The sequence below is a fragment of the Antedon bifida genome, chromosome 7 (assembly GCF_963402885.1).
Source record: "Antedon bifida chromosome 7, ecAntBifi1.1, whole genome shotgun sequence".
Lineage (NCBI taxonomy): Eukaryota > Metazoa > Echinodermata > Crinoidea > Comatulida > Antedonidae > Antedon > Antedon bifida.
Window position 1 is genome coordinate 22550509 of NC_136232.1, and position 25702 is coordinate 22576210.

The 25702-nt window shown below is 27.4% G+C and overlaps 1 protein-coding gene and 1 long non-coding RNA gene across 2 annotated transcripts in view; both read right to left on the reverse strand.

The window, feature by feature from the left end:
• Nucleotides 1–2571: 2571 nt before the first annotated feature.
• LOC144848572 (uncharacterized) overlaps nt 2572–25702 on the reverse strand; it is a 28280-nt gene continuing 5149 nt past the window's right edge. Inside the window, exon 2 of the long non-coding RNA XR_013613880.1 lies at nt 2572–3134. This is a non-coding gene — a long non-coding RNA (uncharacterized LOC144848572). The remainder of the gene's footprint in view (nt 3135–25702) is intronic.
• On the reverse strand, nt 3519–25317 carry LOC144848277 (uncharacterized). The gene is made up of 12 exons (XM_078704988.1): nt 25185–25317; nt 24189–24327; nt 23001–23069; nt 21782–21853; nt 19924–19995; nt 12461–12532; nt 8575–8646; nt 7695–7766; nt 6573–6647; nt 6026–6097; nt 5078–5162; nt 3519–4354 (listed from the first exon to the last, which is right to left on the reverse strand). The coding sequence occupies exons 1-12, from the start codon at nt 25315–25317 to the stop codon at nt 4238–4240; spliced, it is 1050 nt and encodes a 349-aa protein (XP_078561114.1). The 3' UTR covers nt 3519–4237.

Consider the following 25702-nt stretch of genomic DNA (forward strand, 5'->3'; position numbering starts at 1 on the left):
GTGCCTCTCTTCTCTCTCTCTCTTCCTTCTCTAGTGCCTCTCTCTCTCTGTCTCTGTTTCGCTCCATTTCTTCTCTCTCCCTGTCCCTGTTTCGCTGTTTTTCTTCTCTCTCCCTGTTTCTCTCTTCTCTCTCTAGTGCTCTCTCTTCTCTCTCTCGTGCTCTTTCTTCTCTCTCTCTGGCAGCTTCCTCTCTCTTTTCCACAAACTCTCTTAATTCCACTCCATCTAACCCCAACGCTTTTCCTGCGTCAACAATTTTAGTGAGATCCATTTCTTAAGAAAAAAAAAAAAAATATATATATATATAAGTATCCAATATAAGTATACAGTATGCCAATAATATGGCAAATAGACAATCCAAGAATCACGTACAATTGTTTCATCTACCAATGTTCACGCTAGGTTACAAAGTCTCCCGGACGAGCCCCCATAAATGTCACACAGCCGCAATTACGGCTCTTTCGGACATGTAATTGCTGGTAACCAACGGTGAATAACGGTAAATAGCCACAACTGTACACAATATCGTTCCTTCTTGCCTTCTCTCCTACGCTGACACAAAACAAATTAGAAAGATAAAAGTTAAACGATTCTGCAAATAAACAACTCCCACGCCTCTGCTCCCGTTCTGCTTGTATTATCAATTATAATTCTTCCTATTTTCTGACATATAAATAAATCAAATATAAAGTTAAAATGTTTCTTGATGTCGTTCTGCCCTGCAATCCGCTCCCCGACCAACTATTTCTTTCTCCTTTCCACGTAAAATAATATCAGTATCAATCCAGTTACTCTTCAATATTTCCAAACAATTCTTTACATGCAACAACGTCTGCTGTTTCCAACAGTTATTTCTTCCGTCAATTTACCTTCACAATTTAAATTAATCCTCAGTAATCTCAACAATTAACAGTTCTACATTTAAGTACAGCCTTATAGTATTACTTCCAACTCACAATTTATTAACTTCATGTATATCACTTTATTTCCTTTCTGCTTCAACTCTATATCATTATCCACATATCACCACCTTATCCTTCTCCACCAATCAGCAACTCACACACTAACTTAACCCTTATACCTCTCCTCCAATCAGCAAACACCACACAATCCTTCTCTGCAACACAACAACTCTGCTCCACTGGCTTCACACAATAGCTTCCTAAAACAAAAGAAAGGTTCAAATAGTGAAAACAAAAGGAAAAGTAAGAATGACTTGCAAAATATATACACAACTTTATGTCACTTGTGACACTCTACCACTGGTCTTCATCGCTGTGGCTTTATCGCTCTTCAACACCTGCTCAAGAAAATGTAACTTTGTTTCTGAGTCAGAAATAGTCAACTTAAGCTCAGCTGCTTGGTAACTTCTTTACACAACTCCTGTTCTCTTGCTCTGATCACCGGCGCAGACCCTGGGGGGACGGAGGGGACATGTTAGTGGTTAGGGGACATGTTAGTGGTTAGGGGACATTTTAGTGGTTTAGTGTCCCCCTCACTTTTCAACAGCAAAATCATTAAATTGTTGAAATGAAATAGAAAGTAAGACTTCTATGACACACGCATTCAGAAAATACAGTATCGAAGAGGAATAGATTTTGCGTGAATATAACCAGTGGCGCATCAGGACCAGTGCTTAAAAAGTGCGTGTAACCTAAAATTTATTCTTCCAGGCGAAATTTTATGTGCTCAGAAATCGATTGAAATGACCTATAAATTACTCAAAGAGCCAGGCTTCTATAGGAGGTTTCAATTTTATATTTCCTATCAAAAAACGGATCGTTGGCTCTGATATAAGTTATTCGGTGGCATCATGGATATCTTTCAAACAGGCATCTTTACGTTTATCTAAATGTGAGGTATTTTGAGGAACCTTTACACTCAGACATAATTAATTTTCATATATATAGTTAAGTTTGTATATAGCCTAATAGGCCTAGGTAATTCTGTTAATATTAAATTATTATTGTTTTTGGGTGGGTAGGCCTGAGAGATCTAAATTCTGTGTCGACAAAATTCTGTATTTTTCTGTACTTACATAATTGTACCTACATATATCATAATTTATGTACGTAAATAATTGTGTACAAATAAGAGTTCATTACGTCTAGGTAGGCCTAGTACTGTAGTACAGAAATCGTTTTGATCAAATATAGAATTCTTGTATCACAATTATAAGTATTTATTTTGCTATGTCCCAAATTAACAATGTCGTCCCATGATGTGACGTCACTCGTCAGTCTTTTCGATCGGGAAAAATTTAATCCATCTTCCTAAAGGCCAAGTTACCCAGCCGAGTGGTAACAGTAAGCGGAAAACAAAAACATAGAATCTTTGTTATTTCTTTAATGACCGTAATGTATATCGCAAATGATTGATTGCAAAATGCATGATGGGAAGGGTTTGGGAGCAAAGTATGTCACGATGCGCGCATACGTAAAAACATCAAATTATGTACGTACGCGTCGTGGCGTTTGCTCCCAAATCCTTCCCACCATGCGTCGCGCACGTTATTTGCGATAAACCTTATTATTACACAAAACGTGAAATGAAAATACAATATTCAAGCAATGCAATTTAACACCTCGTGTTAAGATATTCAATTTAATTAACCAATATTATTAAGAATGTAACATGTTTCAGTTCTAATGTAAATTCAGAATTTACATTTTCTGACATTGTTCTTTCCATACATATCTATACAATGCAATCATCACCATATTTGGTTAAACTGAAATTATCTTATATACCAGAGGCGTCTGATTGCTGTCTGGAGGGTGCTAAAATTGTAAATGTGAAACTAACTAATAACAAATATGAAACAGAGTCTCCAGTACCTCAGCCCCACCACCATGCCTGGGGCTTAGCTAAGCACAGTTTGAAAATAGAGCTGTTAGATCCTCGGAAATTGCACTTATACATTGATATATGAAACAAAACATAAGTCTCCAGGACCAGCCCTACCATGGTTGGGACTGAGCTAAGACAATTTTGAAAACTAGAGCTGCTAGTATTCGAATGAAAGTTAATACGTGCTGGTAAAAATATAAGTTTGTTTAAAAAACACTTTAGAGCTGAAAGGTCTTCATAAATTGCAATTATACTTTTAAAATGTCAGGCCAAGAGCCGTACTACTCGCAATGAAAATAATAACATTTGATGAAACCTTAATGAAGTTTATACATTTTTAAAATTAATGTCAATAAAATTATAAAAATGATCACCTATAATTCGTCAAAGTGACGAATTAAATTCTAGTTAAATCCTATTTCTAGTACACAGTATATTGCGTGTAATTATCCTGTTCTCATACATTTTTCTTGTTTTACGAAATAAATGAACGATTGAATAACTTCCATGATGCTTATTTAAACGTTACAGTCTTTCGCACAGATGTCAATTTAAACTCACAAGATAACGCAATAAATTAAATAAATTATCATGTGTATTATTATGAACTACTGAATGTACAATTACTGATAAAATCTTAAAAACGAACTTTTTAAACTTGCAGTGTGATCATTTTAAACAAAAATGGATTATACAATTTAAGTTACATCATTGTGATCAAAAATATATACAGTACCATAATTATTTGAATAAGATAAAGGCCCTGGGGGCGCTTCGTGTTCAGGTTTATTTAGGGGAGGCGTTTATTTTTGTTGAGTGTAATATAGTAACATATGTATAATCAATAAATAAATACCCCCTAGATATGAAAAAATACAACACAATTAAAAAGTGATAAAATACAGTAAAAATTGTATGAAAATGCTTGTTAAATTGTGGATCATGTCAATCAATGAATTCTACCTACTACAAATAGATGTTGTGATACAATATTGTGTATATGTGTGTATATGTGACGGGGTGTTTATTCGAAGAAATAAATAAATGCCCCGGGCGTTTATTTGAGGGTATTTTTATTCAAATTAATTTTCTATAGAGGGGAGGGGGAGGCGTTTATTCAAATCTGGGCGTTTATTCAAATAAATACTGCAATAAAATATTTTTAGATGCTGAAGATTACATACAAATACGATAGATACAAATTTCATAAGCAAAAGCAGAAATAGAGTTTGCGCAATTAAATTGGATTCAAAGGAAACCAAATTGTGACGCACTTTGCACTTAAACATATATACAATTGTGTATGAGGATAATGAATATAGCTGTCCAAACATTATATTTCCTCAGGAATCCTCATCCAATCGATGAGAACCAATTGCCATTACGATTATCCGGAACCAGTAGCATCATCAACCCTTGCTTTCTTTTCGTTTTTATACATTTCATATTCCGTTGAGATTTCTCTGTCATTTCTTACTGGACACAAATGTCTTGAGGTAACACACTGCAATTACAATAAACACAATAATGTTAAATGCAATAAAATGGCAATAACATATCAGCCTGTCAGTGACTTCAGAGGCAGTGCAATCTTAAGATTGTCTGGTTGTAAAGCTCTGTCTACACTATCAAACTTTATGAGACAAAAAAATGTGATGTGCCCATATATGGACATGATGACGACATATCAAAACCATATTTTGACACATTACACCTTTTTTGTCAACTTAGTTTGCTAGTGTAGACAGAGCTTTTACGCCAAACTCTGATTTACTATTTTTTTAGTTGAATCTGATTTACTATTTTTTTAGTTGAATCTGATTTACTATTTTTTTAGTTGAATCTGATTTACTATTTTTTTAGTTGAATCTGATTTACTATTTTTTTAGTTGAATCTGATTTACTATTTTTTTAGTTGAATCTGATTTACTATTTTTTTAGTTGAATTGAGTGTAAAATCACACATACTACTAAGACATTGAGAAAAATAAATAACAATTTTAAAAAACAGATTTTTATGCGGAAAAATTATACTGTAGGCGGAGGCATACATTCCCAGATTGCTCTCTAGTTAAATTATATGTTTTCTTGCCCATTTTCACTTTGGTGAGCCACTTGACAGTGATTCATTTTGTTTTCGTTTGGATTTTGTTGTTTTGTTTTATTGGCCAACGTCTTTATTTTTCTTCAACGAAATAAATGAAATGAAATGAATGAAAATCAATACATCTCTTGTGTGTACATCTTCACATCGAGGTTGACAGTAATCAATATCTCCAACGAGACAACACAGTCTTGAACAATCAGATTGCCTATAAAAGAAAAAGTAAACACACAGCAAATGAATGTGAATGATTTTTAGTTGCATTTTAACAATTTTAACAATCGAAGGAAATTTACTAAATTGTTTTTGCGTACTTGTTGCTCTTCGATCGGAAAGATGATGAGTACAGGTTTAAAATATTCAAAGATTTCGAAGGTACATTTACCGTATTTATTGTTCGAGGGAGGCGGTTTATTCGGAATGATGTTTAATGGGGGGTGGGGGAGGGGTTTATTCGAGGGAAGCGTTTAATTCGAATAAATACGGTAATTGATTCTTTCTGATAAATTCTATGCAGAATATCACCATATTATGTGTAGTCTAATAATATAATTACACAAAGAATAAGAACATACTATGAACTGTAACATTTAATTGGAATTACCATATTAATTTTATAGTTTATTTTAAATTGAACATAATCTAACATTCAAATTATTAACGTAGATTAATTGACAAGATTACTGATAAAAGCATCCTAAAATTAAAAACCGAAAATTCAATGAAAAAAAATTGAAACTGGTTAAACAACAGCGCCAATATTGTTATAAAAAAGGTTTAGCAGCTGAAAGTTTTTAAAGCAAAGCACCTCCAATGTGATGCGAGTCAGAACATACCCTTAGACATAAAGTTTACGGAAACATTAACATAAATGATAAATTAGTGTATAGAACGGCGATGAATAATACACATTAATGTAATTAAAGGACCAATCAACACTTAAACCATGAGATATACTTAAGACAATTGACCTGAGTGCAGTTGTACGAATTGAATGAAATTAAAATTCTTAAATATTGATTTTGAAAAATAATAACAGTAACATTGTGTATGCACACCTGTCATACTTACAAATATGTTAAACTTGTTAATTCTTCAAAAGTTTTATCTTCGTAAAACAGTAATCTGTTCCCATCTAACCATCTATATGATAATATTCAACGTTGATTAACCATAGTAAATTTTGAAAATAGTAACATTTTAAAATAAAGGTTATGTAATATTCCTTGAGTATAGGTTGTATAGGATGTAAATAACCAGAGGCTCTTGTGAAATAATTAGCGAAGTCAGAAGGAAAATTGGAATGAATATAATCAACGACTAATATTATCATAAATGTGTTGTTTTTAAAAAATTATTTATACGTAACCATTCCAGTGTTGCAATACATTAAGTTAAGAATCCCGATGAAAACCAAATACACTTTTACACTTGTTTGCAAAGTTTCTCGTTCAATTCAAGTTGCATTTATATTTACACTGAATCTTACAGCAAATAACTATCATTGTATCCTATATTGACACATTTAATCTGCAGGATAACTTATTTTCCAAATAGTTACTTCATAGTATGTTGGGGAATATTTAAATTATAATAAAATCACATAGTGTGAACTTACAAACGTTTAAGTGATGAAGCAAAAGAAGAAAATGCATCTGGTTCTATGGTAGTTATAGCGTTGTTCTCTAAATACCTGTTATAAGATAACCAATATTTTTTATTATTACTACTGGTTTTTTAAAGCAATATTTGGTTTTCATATGCATATCGTACAGTACATATGTTATAGTGATATGAATTTCTTGAACCCCAAAACTTGTCTTAGCCTGTCAAAATTATGATCTGCATAACACTGAAAATCCAAAATAGCGCAGACATTCAGATAATTGGAGAAATGATATTTGCTATTGCTGAGATAAAAAACAATTAAATATTAACACTAAGTGGTTTTAAATATATACTGTATGTTTTTATTATTACTACTGTTTTTTAAAGCAATATTTGTTTTCTCTAGTGCATATCATACAGTGTGTATGTTATAGTATCGCACTATCAAGTGATAATAGAACAATACTAATACTTTCATGTATTCAATGTTTTTAATAATAAATAATATGATAATTGAATTTAAATAAAGACAATATTACAATGAATGAATTCAAAAAATGGTTTAAAAAACTGAATGTTGAATATTCATTGTATGAATTTCATTTCATAATTTCTTTTTAGAAATGAGGAAAATACTTACAGGTATTATTGATTTCTAATTATTATTTATCATCCTAATGCATTTATAATATAATGATTAAATATCTTTATTTAATGACCAATTATCAATTAATAATATGTTTAAATTCAAAACGAATAATATTGAGTATGGTTGAATATTTCACTAATTCTAACTTTGTCTTACCTGAGTTTTGTCTCACTTTTATTTCCATACATTTCTCTTCACATTGTTAATTTGTACTCTCTAAATTTCTCTCTTTACACATTTAATTATTAACATACATAATGAATTGATAATATTTAAATTAATATTAACACTAAGTGGTTATAAATATATACTGTATGTATTGATCATATTTCAAAATGATACAATGCATAATATTCATTTTTATGAATTATATTATTATTATTAAGAGATGATTAAATGCATATCATACATTATTATAAATTAATGTACTATTTCTTGTTTAAACAAATTAAACAAAGAAAGTATTATTAGCAAAATACTTACAGCCCTGTCAATGCTGTCAATCTATCAAATACATTGGCTGGCAATGTACTTATTTGGTTCCAGCTCAAACTCCTTCAAAGTAAAAACAATGTACAGTAACAATTACAATATTCAAACTGTTTGATATGTCAACTTTTAATTTTCTTATACATTTTTAATTATTTTGTATAGGCTTTCAGTCAATGATAGGGACATTATCTACATAGTAAATGCTGATGAGTATTCTTTAATTAGGTAAACATAAACATTTTCTGTAAATCCCTGTTTTAAGATAACCAATATTTATTTTATTATTACTAAAGCAATATTTGTTTTCTCTGGTGCATATCATACAGTGTGTATGTTATAGTATCACACTATCAAGTGATAATAGCATAATACTAATACTTTCATGTAAATTTCCTTTCCTAAGTGTTTTTAATAATGATAACTAATCTCTTAAATAAAGACAATATTACAATGAATGTCTTTTAAATGGTTTAAAAAACTGAATGTATTGATTACAATGCATAATATTAATTGTTAGGAATTTTATTTCATTATTTCTTTTTTTTTAGAAATGAGGAAAATATTTACAGGTATTAACAATTTCAAATTATTATATAATTAAACAAAAAAAATTAAATACCATGAGTTGTTAATATCTTTAAAAAATGAATTGATAATATTAAATTAAATATTAACACTAATTGGTTATAAATATATACTGTATGTATTGATCACATTACAAAATGATACAATGCATAATATTCATTTTTATGAATTATATTATTATTCATAAAGAGATGATTAAATGCATATCATACATTATTATCAATTAATGTATTATTTCTTTTTAAGACAAATAAAACAAAGAAAGTATCATTAGCAAAATACTTACAGGCGTGTCAATGCTGTCAATCTATCAAATACATTGGCTGGCAATGTACTTATTTTGTTACTGCTCAAATACCTTCAAAGTAAAAATAATGTACAGTAACAATTACAATATTCAAGTTGTTTGATATGTCAACTTTTATTTTTCTTATACATTTTGAATTATTTTTTATAGTCTTTCAGTCAATGATAGGGACATTATCTACATAGTAAATGCTGATGAGTATTCTTTAATTGGGCAAACATAAACATTTTCTGTAAATCCCTGTTATAAGATAACCAATATTTATTTTATTATTACTAAAGCAATATTTGTTTTCTCTAGTGCATATCATACAGTGTGTATGTTATAGCATAATACTAATACTTTCATGTAAATTTCCTTTCCTAAATGTTTTTAATAATATGATAAATAACTCTTTAAATAAAGAAAATATTACAATGAATGTCTTTTAAATGGTTTAAAAAACTGAATGTATTGATTACAATGCATAATATTCATTGTTATGAATTTCATTTCATTATTTCTTTTTAGAAATGAGGAAAATACTTACAGGTATTATTGATTTCTAATTATTATTTATCATCTTAATGCATTTAATAACATAATGATTAAATCTCTTTATTTAATGACCAATTAACAATTAATAATATTTTAAAATTTAAACCAAATAATTTATTGATTGTGGTTAAATATTTCACTAATGCTAAGTGTTTTTTTTTGTCTTGAGTTTTGTCCTACTTTTATTTCCATATACATTTCTCTTCACATTGTTATGTTGTGCTCTCTTTCTCTCTTTACATTTTTAATTATTAACATACATATTGTTCCTATTAATATTGTTTTTCTTTTTTAATTAATTTTAAATACATACTGTATATATTGATTAATTATGAAGTGATACAATTCATTTAAATATTATTTATTGTTAAAACAAATTAAACAAAACAATTAAATACCATGAGATGTAATATCTTTAAAAAAAATGAATTGATAATATTTAAATTAAATATGGTTATGTATATGTTCTGTAAATCCCTGTTATAAGATAACCAATATTTATTTTATTATTACTAAAGCAATATTTGGTTTCTCTAGTGCATATCATACAGTGTGTATGTTATAGTATCACACTATCAAGTGATAATAGCATAATACTAATACTTTCATGTAAATTTTCTTTCCTAAATGTTTTTAATAATATAATAATTAATCTCTTTAAAGATGTATTGTCCCTTGAAACACAAAAAAATGAAGGTCAAAATATTCTAAATTTAAATTGGCCATATCAAAGTAATATTAAAGTTATTCACTTTAAGTCGAAAATTCGAGCCAAAAACAAAAATTTTACGTAATTAACAGCTAAATTAATTTGATAACATTTTGTCTGGAAAATCGAAATTGAAAAAGTAAACAAAGATTTCAAACCATGAGTATACATTATGCATGATGCTAATTAGGATTGTTTACAACTCGTCACGGTTGAGAAGGTGTTTTCACACAGATCGCGAGGATGTTTTATGATTATGCATACAGAGTAGCCAAATAAGCGTGTTGCATTATGAGATATGTTTTGATCAAAAACTTTGACTGGAAGTCAAAGTTATTTTTTGAACCAAAAAACGTCTGTATTTCAGTTAAATGATTTTTTTTCCCACTAATTTTTTGGTGAAAGTTAATAACTATTATGATACTTCAAAATGACCCACTTTTTTTTCAATATCTTTTTTTTTTTTTTTTTGGAATTTGACAAAGGGACAATACATCTTTAAATAAAGACAATATTACAATGTATGTCTTTTAAATGGTTTAAAAAACTGAATGTATTGATTACAATGCATAATATTCATTTTTATGAATTTCATTTCATTATTTCTTTTTAAAAATGAGGAAAATACTTACTGGTATTATTGATTTCTAATTATTATTGTTCATCTTATTGCATTTAATAACATAAGGATTAAATCTCTTTATTTAATTAAACAATTAACAATTAATAATATGTTTAAATTTAAACAAATAATTCATTCAGTAGGTTGAATTGAATATTTCACTTTTATTTCCATATACATTTCTCTTCACATTGTTATTTTGTACTCTCTTTCTCTCTTTACACATTTAATTATTAACATACATATTCATTGTTACGAATTTCATTTCATTATTTCTGTTTAGAAATGAGGAAAATACTTACAGGTATTATTGATATCTAATTATTATTTATCATCTTAATGCATTTTATAACATAATGATTAAATCTCTTTATTTAATGACCAATTAACAATTAATAATATGTTTAAATTCTAAACTAATAATTTATTGAGTATGGTTAAATATTTCACTAATGCTAAGTGTTTTTTTTTTGTCTTTTACCTAAGTTTTGTCCCACTTTTATTTCCATATACAGTTCTCTTCACATTGTTATTTTGTACTCTCTTTCTCTCTTTACACTTTTATTTATTAACATAAATATTGTTTCTATTAATATTTTTTTTCTTTTTTAATAAATTTTAAGCTTTAAGTGGTTTTTTAAAATACATACTGTATATATTGATTATATTATGAAGTGATACAATTCATTTAAATATTCATTATTTATTGTTAAAACAAATTAGACAAAAAAATGAAATACCATGAGTTGTTAATATCTTTAAAAAAATTAATTGATGATATTTAAATTAAATATTAACACTAAGTGGTTATAAATATATACTGTATGTATTGATCACATCATCTTAATGCATTTAATAACATAATGATTAAATCTCTTTATTTAATGACCAATTAACAATTAATCATTAATATGTTTAAATTTAAACTAATAATTTATTCAGTAGGTTGAATTGAATATTTCACTTTTATTTCCATATACATTTCTCTTCACATTGTTATTTTGTACTCTCTTTCTCTCTTTACACATTTAACTATTAACATACATATTGTTCCTATTAATATTGTTTTTATTTTTAAATTCATTTTAAAGGCCAGGTGCGGGAAAAAAATTTCTATTGATCATACATTCCAATAATTATCGATCTATTTTTGTTACACGAGCTTTCTTTTTCTTATCAGTTCAAATTACACAGTAAAATCTCTATTCTTTTGTACACAAATTTTGTAAATAGAGAGGAATTTTAAAAAGCTATAAAAAAATAAACGGTTTGGTAAAAAATGTTATCAGATGACTAAAATATAGGTAATATAACTTGAATTTTACATTTCTGGTATTTTTATTCAACTTCAGATTTTTATTTTCATGCTATAGCAAAAATTATCCACCGTATATCCACCATCTTTTTTCACCTTCTAGGGAGTCACCAGACATGTTATTACATTAGGTTTAACTACCTAACTACTTCCTGGTTTTTATAGCAGAATTTTTCCAAATTTTGTATTTGGCCATATTAAGGGAAATTCATGTTTTTCGTCTTGATTTCTGTTACAAATATTTGATTTATGTACAATTAACCAGATATTATATTCAAAATTCATGCCTGTACCTGAGCTTTAAGCTTTAGGTGGTTTTATAAATACATACTGTATATATTGATTATATTATGAAGTGATACTATTCATTTATAATTCATTTAAATATTCATTATTTATTGTTAAAACAAATTAAACAAAAAAATTAAATACCATGAGATGTAATATCTTTAAAAAAATGAATTGATAATATTTAAATTAAATATTAACACTAAGTGGTTATAATATACTGTATGTATTGATCACATTACAAAATGATACAATGCATTATATTCATTGTTATGAATTATATTATTATTCATTAAGAGATGATTAAATGCATATCATACATTATTATAAATTAATGAATTATTTCTTTTTAAGACAAATTAAACAAAGAAAGTATCATTAGCAAAATACTTACAGTGTTGTCAATGCTGTCAATCTATCAAATACATTGGCTGGCAATGTACTTATTTGGTTAGTTTGCAAATCCCTTCAAAGTAAAAACAATGTACAGTAACAATTACAATATTCAAGCTGTTTGATGTGTCAACTTTTATTTTTCTTATACATTTTGAATTATTTTGTATAGTCTTTCAGTCAATGATAGGAACATTATCTACATAGTAAATGCTAATGAGTATACTTTATTTAGGCAAACATAAACATTTTATGTAATCCCTGTTATAAGATAACCAATATTTATTTTATTATTACTAAAGCAATATTTGTTTTCTCTAGTGCATATCATACAGTGTATATGTTATAGTATCGCACTATCAAGTGATAATAGCATAATACTAATACTTTCATGTAAATTTCCTTTCCTAAATGTTTTTATTAATATGATAATTAATCTCTTTAAATAAATACAATATTACAATGAATGTCTTTTAAATGGTTTAAACTGAATTTTGATTACAATGCATAATATTCATTGTTATGAATTTCATTTCATTATTTCTTTTTAGAAATGAGGAAAATACTTACAGGTTTTATTGATTTCTAATTATTATTTATCATCTTAATGCATTTAATAACATAATCATGATTAAATCTCTTTATTTAATGACCAATTAACAATAAATAATATGTTTAAATTTAAACTAATAATTTATTCAGTAGGTTGAATTGAATATTTCACTTTTATTTACATATACATTTCTCTTCACATTGTTATTTTGTACTCTCTTTCTCTCTTTACACATTTAATTATTAACATACATATTGTTCCTATTAATATTGTTTTTCTTTTTTAAATAATTTTAAGTTTTAAGTGGTTTTTTAAATACATACTGTATATATTGATTATATTATGAAGTGATACAATGAATTTAAATATTATTTATTTATTGTTTAAAAAAATTAAAAAAAAAATTTAATATAACATGAGTTGTTAATATCTTTAAAAAAATGAATTGATAATAATTAAATTACATATTAACACTAAGTGGTTATATATATACTGTATGTATTGATCACATTACAAAATGATACAATGCATAATATTCATTGTTATGAATTATATTATTATTCATTAAGAGATGATTAAATGCATATCATACATTATTATAAATTAATGTATTATTTCTTGTTTAAACAAATTAAACAAAGAAAGTATCATTAGCAAAATACTTACAGGTATGTCAATGCTGTCAATCTATTAAATACATTGGCTGGCAATGTACTTATTTTGTTACGCCACAAATACCTTTAAAGTAAAAACAATGTACAGTAACAATTACAATATTCAAGTTGTTTGATGTGTCAACTTTAATTTTTCATATACATTTTGAATTATTTTGTATAGTCTTTCAGTCAATGATAGGGACATTATCTACATAGTAAATGCTGATGAGTATTCTTTAATTAGGCAAACATAAACATTTTTTGTAAATCCCTGTTATAAGATAACCAATATTTATTTTATTATTACTAAAGCAATATTTGTTTTCTCTAGTACATATCATACAGTGTGTATGTTATAGTATCGCACTATCAAGTGATAATAGCATAATACTAATAATGTAGGCTGGTATGTCGTTTATATGAATGTCGTGTATATTTTTTGTTAAAAGCAAACTTTGACTTTATTTCATATCTTGATAATATAAGGAATGAAAAAAAATATGTTGCCATTTTTTCTAAAGAAATTTAAAGGACCAAATTCAAGATGGCCGCCAATACTCAAATAACCCTATTTAAAACCAGAATATCACCAAAAACACAAATTATGAATGTGGAACAAGTCCGTTTTGATGGTATTACACATTATACAATCTTAACTATGTATAGCGATAATCTGTCGGCCATCTTGGATTTCAAAATGGCCGCCACTAAAAAATAAATTTAAATAATTTTTGTTGTTTCAACACAATGTTCTAAAATAGTCACTTCTCATAGGATTGTCTAAATATAAGGCTGTCTAAAGTTGTCAATATATATACCCCTACTATGACCCTTGAATTACCTAATCGTTCAAAGTTGGAGTTGCAAAAGTATGGAACAACTTACATTGATATCAAATATTCAGCAACAATTAATTCTAAATCTAAATTATAGATCTCATTTCTTTTCATAAAAGTGAAACTTGTATTTCAATGTTTGTATCTCAGACAGGACCACAATGTAAAACAAGTGTATTTATACCTTACTGGCAATTATACCCGCCACAGGGCGGCTTTCTAAATTAGTTTAGAGCCTTCTCAGACCCCAGTGTCCCTATACCCGCCAACCTCCACCCCTCTTCAATAACATCCCACACTCTTTTTTAAAAACAAATTCTTCCCAGGACAAATGTCAATTCAACTTTAGGGTTAGGGGTATACATAGCTATGATAGGCCTATGTTTTAAGTACGTTGTAAACTGTGTAAATGAATAGGTGTCATATTGGCTGATATATATAATTTAGATACTGCGGGCCCCCCACCCTTCTTTCTCCTATCACCATCCCAGCCACAAAAACAAACTCCTCCCATGGACAGTTCAAATGTAGTAACTTTTCCTAGTACAATTCCAATCACGTTATACTTTATTACGCCAGTATTTCCGCCCCTCTTCCTCCCTCCCAACACATCCCAGATACTGGGTGATTGTGTTTAAGACGTTTCCAGTACAAATTATGTTAGCCATCACTACCAACTCATAATCCCTCAGTGCCTGTTTTCAGATGTAGTTTAAAACATTCCCAGTACAGTTTCGGTCTTGGTGACAGGCATACATCCCCACCCCCTTTCCAGGGCTAATTAAAATACTTTATAACAATTTCCTACCACACAGTTCTGGTCAATTTGATAGCTTACTACCCCTAGCCTAAGCAAAATTAAATTTCCGGTACAATTGCGGTCATTTTGATACCCCATATGCATGGTTACGTGCTGAAACAGAACTAACATCGAAAGTGAGGAAAAGTAGGCCATTTTGACAACATTTTGGCCCCTAATGCTTGGTTCCCACTAGAGACGCAACAAAACGACGTAACGCAACGTAAGGAATTTGACCAATCACAAGCGATGGATTTATTTGACGGTCGCTTGTCATTGGTCAACTGGTTTGCGTTGCGTCTACGTCCTTGCATTGCGTCCTAGTAGGAACCAAGCTTAACTTAGATCCTAGATGGCGGATGATGTTCAAATTAGAACTTTCCCGGTACAATTCTGGTCATTTTGATACCCAATATGTAAGGTTATGTGCAGTAACAAAAATGTGTATAACGAACAAACAAACAAACGTACAAACTCTCTAACTTATAATATAGATTGTGAAATCCTGTATAAATATGGTGTTCAATAATAAATGCGTTATTGCCATGTAATTCAATGTCTGAAACTTCAAGGCCATGGTCACCAGTATGGTTGGTAAGTTTTCAACCTGTCAACATTTGGCAGAAGCTTGAAGAAAGATACAGCTCATTCACAAGCTTCATGGGCAGCATTAACTCCCACTTCTCAACTTCTACAATCTCAACCGATTTCATTAGATGTACCTTAAAGTTGACCACCATTATACACTGGTTTGATGAGTGCACATGGTTGTGGTATAAAAACTCATGTACTAGGGAAAGACAAGATAATGCCTGGTGATGACTCTTGCCCGAGATGAGTAGAGGTGGACAGAGATGACATCAAGAAGCAATTATTTCGACCTGGTGAATTATATGGCTTTTAAACATGTAGCATTGTGAAAATAGTGTTGCGGCCAGTGCTTTTGTTGTATTGTATCACCATACAGTGACACAAATATCTTAAAAACTCTTCTTTCTCTCTACAACTTCTGACACTTTTCTTGAAAAAATTCAGACAGAGAAAATGATTCTAAGTGACGTATCATTTTGTTTGAAAAACGCTGATCATAAAGATATTAACTTGAATACAGAGAGATGTGGTTAAACTATCCCTATATATGTCAGAGACACAAGACAACGATATCTGCACACATGGAAAGTACACATGCTTTTATAAAATATTTCTTTGCTCATGACCACCTGAACTATGGCCGGTTACTTCAGCTGTATCACTTTCAACAGATTACTGATATTGGAGTTTATGAGACGACATGTATGTGTGACAAAGGGAATTGCTGGATTTACATCAATTGATCAAGGTCATTGAGCATGGTATCATTGGAATAACACAAATTAATAATTTCATCAGAGCTGGCAAATCTAGTTGATGAGTTTGAAAGCCAACATTTAAAGAGAGATGATATCTTGATTAATGAAGAATGCTGCAAATCCCACAGAGGTGTTTGTTGGCCATGGCATGATGACATTGGACAGAAAATGTTTGAGGCATTGGTAAAAGTTTTGTAGAAGGCAAACTATATGGGATCCTAAGAAAAGGATGAATATTGGCAAAAAATATATATGACGGTGAATACAGGTGACAAACTTATCAAAGTAAAAGAGGACTCCAATAGAGATTCTTTGTCGTATCACATAGTCAGCTGGTACAGTACTGTATATAAGAACGTATGAGCATTTGGGGGTGAAATGAGGTATTGATTGCAGTACTTTTGCCAATTTGTTTCTGAACAAGCTTGTTGGGATCACAGATCAGTCTGTTGAAGTTTGATGGATACAATAGTAGAGAACGAAGGAAGGTCAACTTACTATATTGCATGCATAATATATGCATTCAAGACAGCGCACTGATTAGAAATATTTCATTTGGCAGAGTTAGTTAATCACCATGTTGTTGTAGGCATATCATTTTGTGTCATTTCAATCTAATTTAATTTAACTTACACACGTTTTAATAAGAAATTTAACCCTTTTTAAAAAAATGGCGGCCATTTTGAAATTCAAAATGGCCACCATTTTGTGTTAATAACCGTGTTGTTGTCATAGGCCTATCATTTTATGTGATTTCAATCAACGTCATAACTTGCACATGTTTTAATAAGAAATTTAATCCATTTTTTTAAAATGGCGGCCATTTTGAAATTCAAAATGTCAAAATACTAATGAATATAGGTTTATAATAATTTTTATATAGCAGAGAACCCATATAGCATTAATTTTAACTTAAAATATTATTCATAATGGGTGTTACTTTGTCCAATATGGTACATTTATTGGATATTTTACGTATTGGCGGCCATCTTGGATTTGACACCCTTAAGCTTTTTTAAAAAAATGGCAACATATTTTTTTTATTACTTTACATCCTAAAGACACTAAATCAGCTGGAATTTTGCTTTTAACAAAAAATGACACGAAATTACATAGTGGCCTACACTATAATACTTTCATGTAAATTTCCTTACCTAAATGTTTTTAATAATATGATAATTAATCTCTTAAATAAAGACAATATTACAATGAATGTCTTTTAAATGGTTTAAAAAAACTGAATGTATTGATTACAATGCATACTATTCATTGTTATGAATTTAATGTCATTACTTCTTTTTAGAAATGAGGAAAATACTTACAGGTAATATTGATTTCTAATTATTATTTATCATCTTAATGCATTTATTAACATAATAATTAAATCTCTTTATTTAATGACAAATTAACAATTAATAATATTTTAAAATTTAAAACAAATAGTTTATTGAGTATGGTTAAATATTTTACTAACGCTAAGTGTTTTTTATTGTTTTACCTGAGTTTTGTCTCACTTTTATTTTCATATACATTTCTCTTCACATTGTTATTTTGTACTCTCTTTCTCTCTTTACACATTTAATTATTAACATACATATTGTTCCTATTAATATTGTTTTTCTTTTAAAATTATTTTGAAGTTTTAAGTGGTTTTATAAATACATACTGTATATATTTATTGTATTATGAAGTGATACTAGGCATTTAAATATTCATTATTTATTGTTAAAACAAATTAAATACAAAAATTAAATACCATGAGTTGTTAATATCTTTAAAAAAATTAATTGATAATATTTAAATTTAATATTAACACTAAGTGGTTATAAATATATAATGTATGTATTGATCACATTACAAAATGATACAATGCATAATATTCATTTTTATGAATTATGTTATTATTCATTAAGAGATGATTAAATGCATATCATACATTATTATAATTTAATGTATTATTTCTTTTTAAAACAAATTAAACAAAGAAAGTATCATTAGCAAAATACTTACAGTTCTGTCAATGCTGTCAATCTATTAAATACATTGGCTGGCAATGTACTTATTTGGTTCCTGCTCAAACTCCTTCAAAGTAAAAACAATGTACAGTAACAATTACAATATTCAAGCTGTTTGATGTGTGAACTTTTATTTTTCTTATACATTTTGAATTATTTTGTATAGTCTTTCAGTCAATGATAGGAACATTATCTACATAGTAAATGCTGATGAGTATTCTTTAATTAGGCAAACATAAACATTTTCTGTAAATCCCTGTTATAAGATAACCAATATTTATTTTATTATTACTAAAGCAATATTTGTTTTATCTAGTGCATATCATACAGTGTGTATGTTATAGTATCACACTATCAAGTGATAATAGCATAATAATAATACTTTCATGTAAATTTCCTTTTCTAAATGTTTTTAATAATATGATAATTAATCTCTTTAAATAAAGACAATATTACAATGAATGTCTTTTAAATGGTTTTTAAAAAACTGAATGTATTGATTACAATGCATAATCTTCATTGTTATGAATTTCATTTCATTATTTCTTTTTAGAAATGAGGAAAATACTTACAGGTATTAAACATTTCTAATTATTATATATCATCTTAATGCATTTTATAACATAATGATTAAATCCCTTTATTTAATAATGACCAAATAACAATTAATAATATTTTAAAATTCAAAACAAATAATTTATTGAGTATCGTTAAATATTTCACTATGCTAAGTTTTTTTTTGTCTTGAGATTTGTCCCACTTTTAATTACATATACATTTCTCTTCACATTGTTATTTTGTACTCTCTTTCTCTCTTTACACTTTTATTTATTAACATAAATATTGTTTCTATTAATATTTTTTTTCTTTTTAAATTAATTTTAAACTTTAAGTGGTTTTTTAAATACATACTGTATATATTGAATAATTATGAAGTGGTACAATTCATTTAAATTTTCATTATTTATTGTTGAAACAAATTAAACAAAACAATTAGACACCATGAGATGTAATATCATTTTTAAAAAATGAATTGGTAATATTTAAATTAAATATTAACACTAAGTGGCTATAAATATGTACTGTATGTATTGATCAAATTACACAATGATACAATTCATAATATTCATTTTTATGAATTATATTATTATTCATTAAGAGATGATTAAATGCATAATATACATAATTAGAAATTAATGTATTATTTCTTTTTAAAACAAATTAAACAAAGAAAGTATCATTAACAAAATACTTACAGTGTTTTCAGTGCTGTCAATTTATCAAATACATTGGCAGGCAGTGTGCTTATGTTGTTACTCCTCAAATACCTTCAAAGTAAAAACAATGTACAGTAACAATTACAATATTCAAGCTGTTTGATGTGTCAACTTTTATTTTTCTTATACATTTTGAATTTTGTTTTATAGTCTTCCAGTCAATGATAGGGACATTATCTACTGGTACATAGTAAATGCTAATGAGTATACTTTATTTAGGCAAACATAAACATTTTCTGTAAATCGCTGTTATAAGATAACCAATATTTATTTTATTATTACTAAAGCAATATTTGTTTTCTCTAGTCCATATCATACAGTGTATATGTTATAGTATCACACTATCAAGTGATAATAGCATAATACTAATACTTTCATGTAAATTTCCTTTCCTAAATGTTTTTAATAATAATGATAATTAATCTCTTTAAATAAAGACAATATTACAATGAATGTCTTTTAAATGGTTTAAAAAACTGAATGTATTGATTACAATGCATAATATTCATTGTTATGAATTTCATTTCATTATTTCTTTTTAGAAATGAGGAAAATACTTACAGGTATTATTGATTTCTAATTATTATTTTTCATCTTAATGCATTTAATATCATAATGGTTAAATCTCTTTATTTAATGACCAATTAAAAATTAATAATGTTTAAATTTAAAGATGTATTGTCCCTTGAAACACAAAAAAATGAAGGTCAAAATATTCTAAATTTAAATTGGCCATATCAAAGTAATATTAAAGTTATTCACTTTAAGTCGAAAATTTGAGTCAAAAACAACAATTTTACGTAATTAAAAGCTAAATTAATTAATTACATTTCGTCTGGAAAATCGTCGCGAGCGAAAGTAAACAAAGATTTCAAACCACGAGTATACATTATGCATGATGTTAATTAGGATTGTTTACAACTCTTCACGGTTAAGTTGAGAAGGTGTTTTCACACAGATCGCGAGGAAGTTTTATGAGTATGCATACAGAGTAGCCAAATAAGCGCGTTGCATTATGAGGTATGTTTTGATTGAAAACTTTGACTGGAAGTCAAAGTTATTTTTTGAACCAAAAAACGTCTGTATTTCAGTTAAATGATATTTTTTTCGACTAATTTTTGGTGAAAGTTAATAACTATTATGATACTTCAAAATGACCCACTTTTTTTCGAAATCTTTTATTTTTTATTTTTTTGGAATTTGACAAAGGGACAATACATCTTTAAAGTAATAATTTATTCAGTAGGTTGAATTGAATATTTCACTTTTATTTCCATATACATTTCTCTTCACATTGTTATTTTGTACTCTCTTTCTCTCTTTACATTTAATTGTTAACATACATATTGTTCCTATTAATATTGTTTTTTTAAAAATTAATTTTAAGTTTTAAGTGGTTTTTTAAATACATACTGCATATATATTGATTATATTATGAAGTGATACAATTCATTTAATATTCATTATTTATTACAATTTTATGAGGGATAGAATATCATGATTTCCGGACATTTTTTATTGTTGATCGCTAAAGTTACGGAGATCAACAGAGTTATTTATTAAACAAATTAATTTAATACGAATGAGTTGTTAATATCTTTAAAAAAAAATGAATTGATTATATTTCAATTAAATATTAACACTAAGTGGTTATAAATATGTACTGTATGTATTGATCACATTACAAAATGATACAATGCATAATATTCATTGTTATGAATTATATTATTATTCATTAGGAGATGATTAAATGCATATCATACATTATTATAAATGAATGTATTATTTCTTTTTAAGACAAATTAAACAAAGAAAGTATCATTAGCAAAATACTTACAGTGTTGTCAATGCTGTCAATCTATCAAATACATTGGCTGACAATGTACTTATTTGGTTATATCTCAAATCCCTTCAAAGTAAAAACAATGTACAGTTACAATTACAATATTCAAGCTGTTCGATATGTCAACTTTTATTTTTCTTATATATTTTGAATTATTTTTTATAGTCTTTCAGTCAATGATAGGGACATTATCTACATAGTAAATGCTGATGAGTATTCTTTAATTAGGCAAACATAAACATTTTATGTAAATCCCTGTTATAAGATAACCAATATTTATTTTATTACTACTAAAGCAATATTTGGTTTCTCTAATGCATATCGTGCAGTGTGTATGTTATAGTATCACACTATCAAGTGTTAATAGCATAATACTAATACTTTCATGTAAATTTCCTTTCCTAAATGTTTTTAATAATATGATAATTAATCTCTTTAAATAAAGACAATTGAACAATGAATGTCCTTTAAATTGTTTAAAAAGCTGAATGTATTGATTACAATGCATAATATTCATTGTTATGAATTTCGTTTCATTATTTCTTTTTAGAAATGAGGAAAATACTTACAAGTATTATTGATTTCTAATTATTATTTATCATCTTAATGCATTTAAAAACATAAGGATTTAATCTCTTTATTTAGTGAACAATTAACAATTAATAATATGTTTAAATTTAAACGAATCATTTATTTAGTAAGTTGAATTGAATATTTCACTTTTATTTCCATATACATTTCTCTTCACATTGTTATTTTGTACCCTCTTTCTCTCTTTACACATTTAATTATTAACATACATATTGTTCTTATTAATATTGTTTTTCTTTTTAAATTAATTTTAGGTTTTAAGTGTTTTTTAAATACATACTGTATATATTGATTATATTATGAAGTGATACAATGAATTTAAATATTCATTATTTATTGTTGAAACAAATTAAACAAAAAACTAAATACCATGAGTTGTTAATATCTTGAAAAAAATGAATTTATAGTATTTAAATTAAATATTAACACTAAGTGGTTTTAAATGTATACTGTATGTATTGATCACATTACAAAATGATACAATGCATAATATTCATTTTTATGAATTATATTATTATTCATTAAGAATGATTAAATGCATATCATACATTATTATAAATTAATGTATTATTTCTTTTTAAAACAAATTAAACAAAGAAAGTATTATTAGCAAAATACTTACAGTGTTGTCAGTGCTGTCAATCTATCAAATACATTGGCTGGCAATGTACTTATTCGGTTTCTCAAATCCCTTCAAAGTAAAAACAATGTACAGTATAAACAATTACAATATTCAAGCTGTTTGGTATTTCAATTTTTATTTTTCTTATACATTTTGAATTATTTTGTATAGGCTTTCAGTCAATGATAGGGACATTATCTACATAGTAAATGCTGATGAGTCTACTTTAATTAGGCAAACATAAACAATTTATGTAAATCCCTGTTATAAGATAACCAATATTTATTTTATTATTACTAAAGCAATATTTGGCTTCTCTAGTGCATATCATACAGTGTGTATGTTATAGTATTACACTATCAAGTGATAATAACTAATACTAATACTTTCAGGTAAATTTCCTTTCCTAAAGGTTTAGTATAATAATATGATAATTAATCTCTTTAAATAAATACAATATTACAATGAATGTCTTTTAAATGGTTTAAAAAACTGAATGTATTGATTACAATGCATAATATTCATTGTTATGAATTTCATTTTATGATTTCTTTTAGAAATGACGAAAATACTTACAAGTATTATTGATTTCTAATTATTATTTATCATCTTAATGCATTTAATAACATAATGATTAAATCTCTTTATTTAATGAACAATTAACAATTAATAATATGTTTAAATTTAAAACGAATAAAATTGAATATAGTTAAATATTTTACTAATTCTAAGTGTTTTATTTTTTGTCTTACCCAAGTTTTGTCCCACTTTTATTTCCATATATATTTCTCTTCACATTGTTATTTTGTACTCTCTTTCTCTCTTTACACATTTAATTCTTAACATACATATTGTTCCTAATAATATTGTTTTTCTTTTTAAATTCATTTTAAGCTTTAAGTGGTTTTTTAAATACATACTGTATATATTGATTATATTATGAAGTGATACAATGCATTTAAATATTCATTATTTATTGTTAAAACAAATTTAAAAAAAATTAAATACCATGAGTTGTTAATATCTTTAAAAAAAAATAATTAATAATATTTAAATTAAATAATTATATTCTGTATATAAATCATAGGCCTAATTACATATTTTTAAATATATTTTAAAATTCCAAATTATTAGTTATAAATAAACTTACAGCAATGAAATGTTCGCCTCACAATAACCCATACTTACAATTCTGTTATTGGAACATGATTATTATACTCGTTGATAGTTGCGATGTTATTAATACTCCATGGAGGACGACATTCCACTCTGTGACCGTCAGTAGACCGCCTAGGCTCAACACAACTGCAGCCGGTTGGACATTCTGCTGTAGTAAAGACAGAGATAGCATATATAATATATATAATAATAATAATAATAAATAACATTTATAAAGCGCAAGAGACAAAGGTTTCAAAGCGCTGTGTTTTCCAAGACCTGTGCAAGTAGTAGCGTGTGATTATGCTTCTCTGAAGAGATGAGTTTTGAGTTTAGTTTTAAATGTGATTACAGATTTTGATGAGCGTATATATCTGTTGTTGTAAAGAATAATCACATAGGGCTGACATTGTGCAAAACGGGGACAGAGGGGAAACCTTTGTTTTCAAATTACAAATGATTCAATATCTAGTCAGACATGTCAGTGACAGCCCAAGTAGACCCTACCTAGCTATAATAAATGGAATCTACAGTCAGACACGTCTACCTAGCTGTGATACAATAGCTATGTTCAAGTAATAAACAATTAAAATTAATTAACGTACAAATTAAAGTTACAGTAGAGTCAACGTAAAATAAATTGTACGAAGATTAAAAATAAAAGCTGAAAATTAAAATTATGACTTAAATAAGATTTTAAAAGTGTACAAGAGATTGCCTTCGAAGCTTAATACAGTACTATTTTATATACTTTTTATATTTCAATTTTATATTTTATAAAAGTGTAATATGCCCAAATATGGTTGTGATATTTACAAATACTGTATGGTAGTGATATGGCATCATCATATCCATATATGGGCACATCACATTTGTTGTCATATTATAAATTTAAGGTTGATAGTGTAGACAAGGCGTAAGATAGTGTTAAAGCTATATTAAACACATTATCAGATACCAATCAGCCAATTGATGAAACACACTAGTTAGTATTATACTATAATAAAATAAATAAAGCAGTCATACCGGGAAGGGTGCCACTACTACTGCCACTGCCACTTTCAGTGTCACTATCACTGTCACTAAAACAGCGATAACAAGGTAATACAACCAATATAACAATACAATACAGTAGTATGATTCCTCTCAAGATGAACATCTTCTTAACTTAATTCACTCGTAATCAATGGAATAGACTTTACTTCTGCGAGTCCGCTCAGCATATGAACAATATACTTTGTTACTATCTTCATTTACCTGGTAGATATTGCTTTTAATTATTTAGATAACATTTAGATAAAGTACATCACCGGATGCATCTGTATATAAATTTACGTACGTAAGGGCAAAATTCGGTAAATCGCGCGTTAGGCCTAGAGTGTTTACTCGATGGTATATAAAGTTGGTTCGTATCTTCGGTACTAATTTTAACCACCTGATGTAACCCTGTTTACTAATTAAATTGAGTTAGATAATTAGTTATTGACAATTAAAATGAATTTCGGTTCAACGATTTGCCCCAAATAGGGGTGTTTTCCGATCGT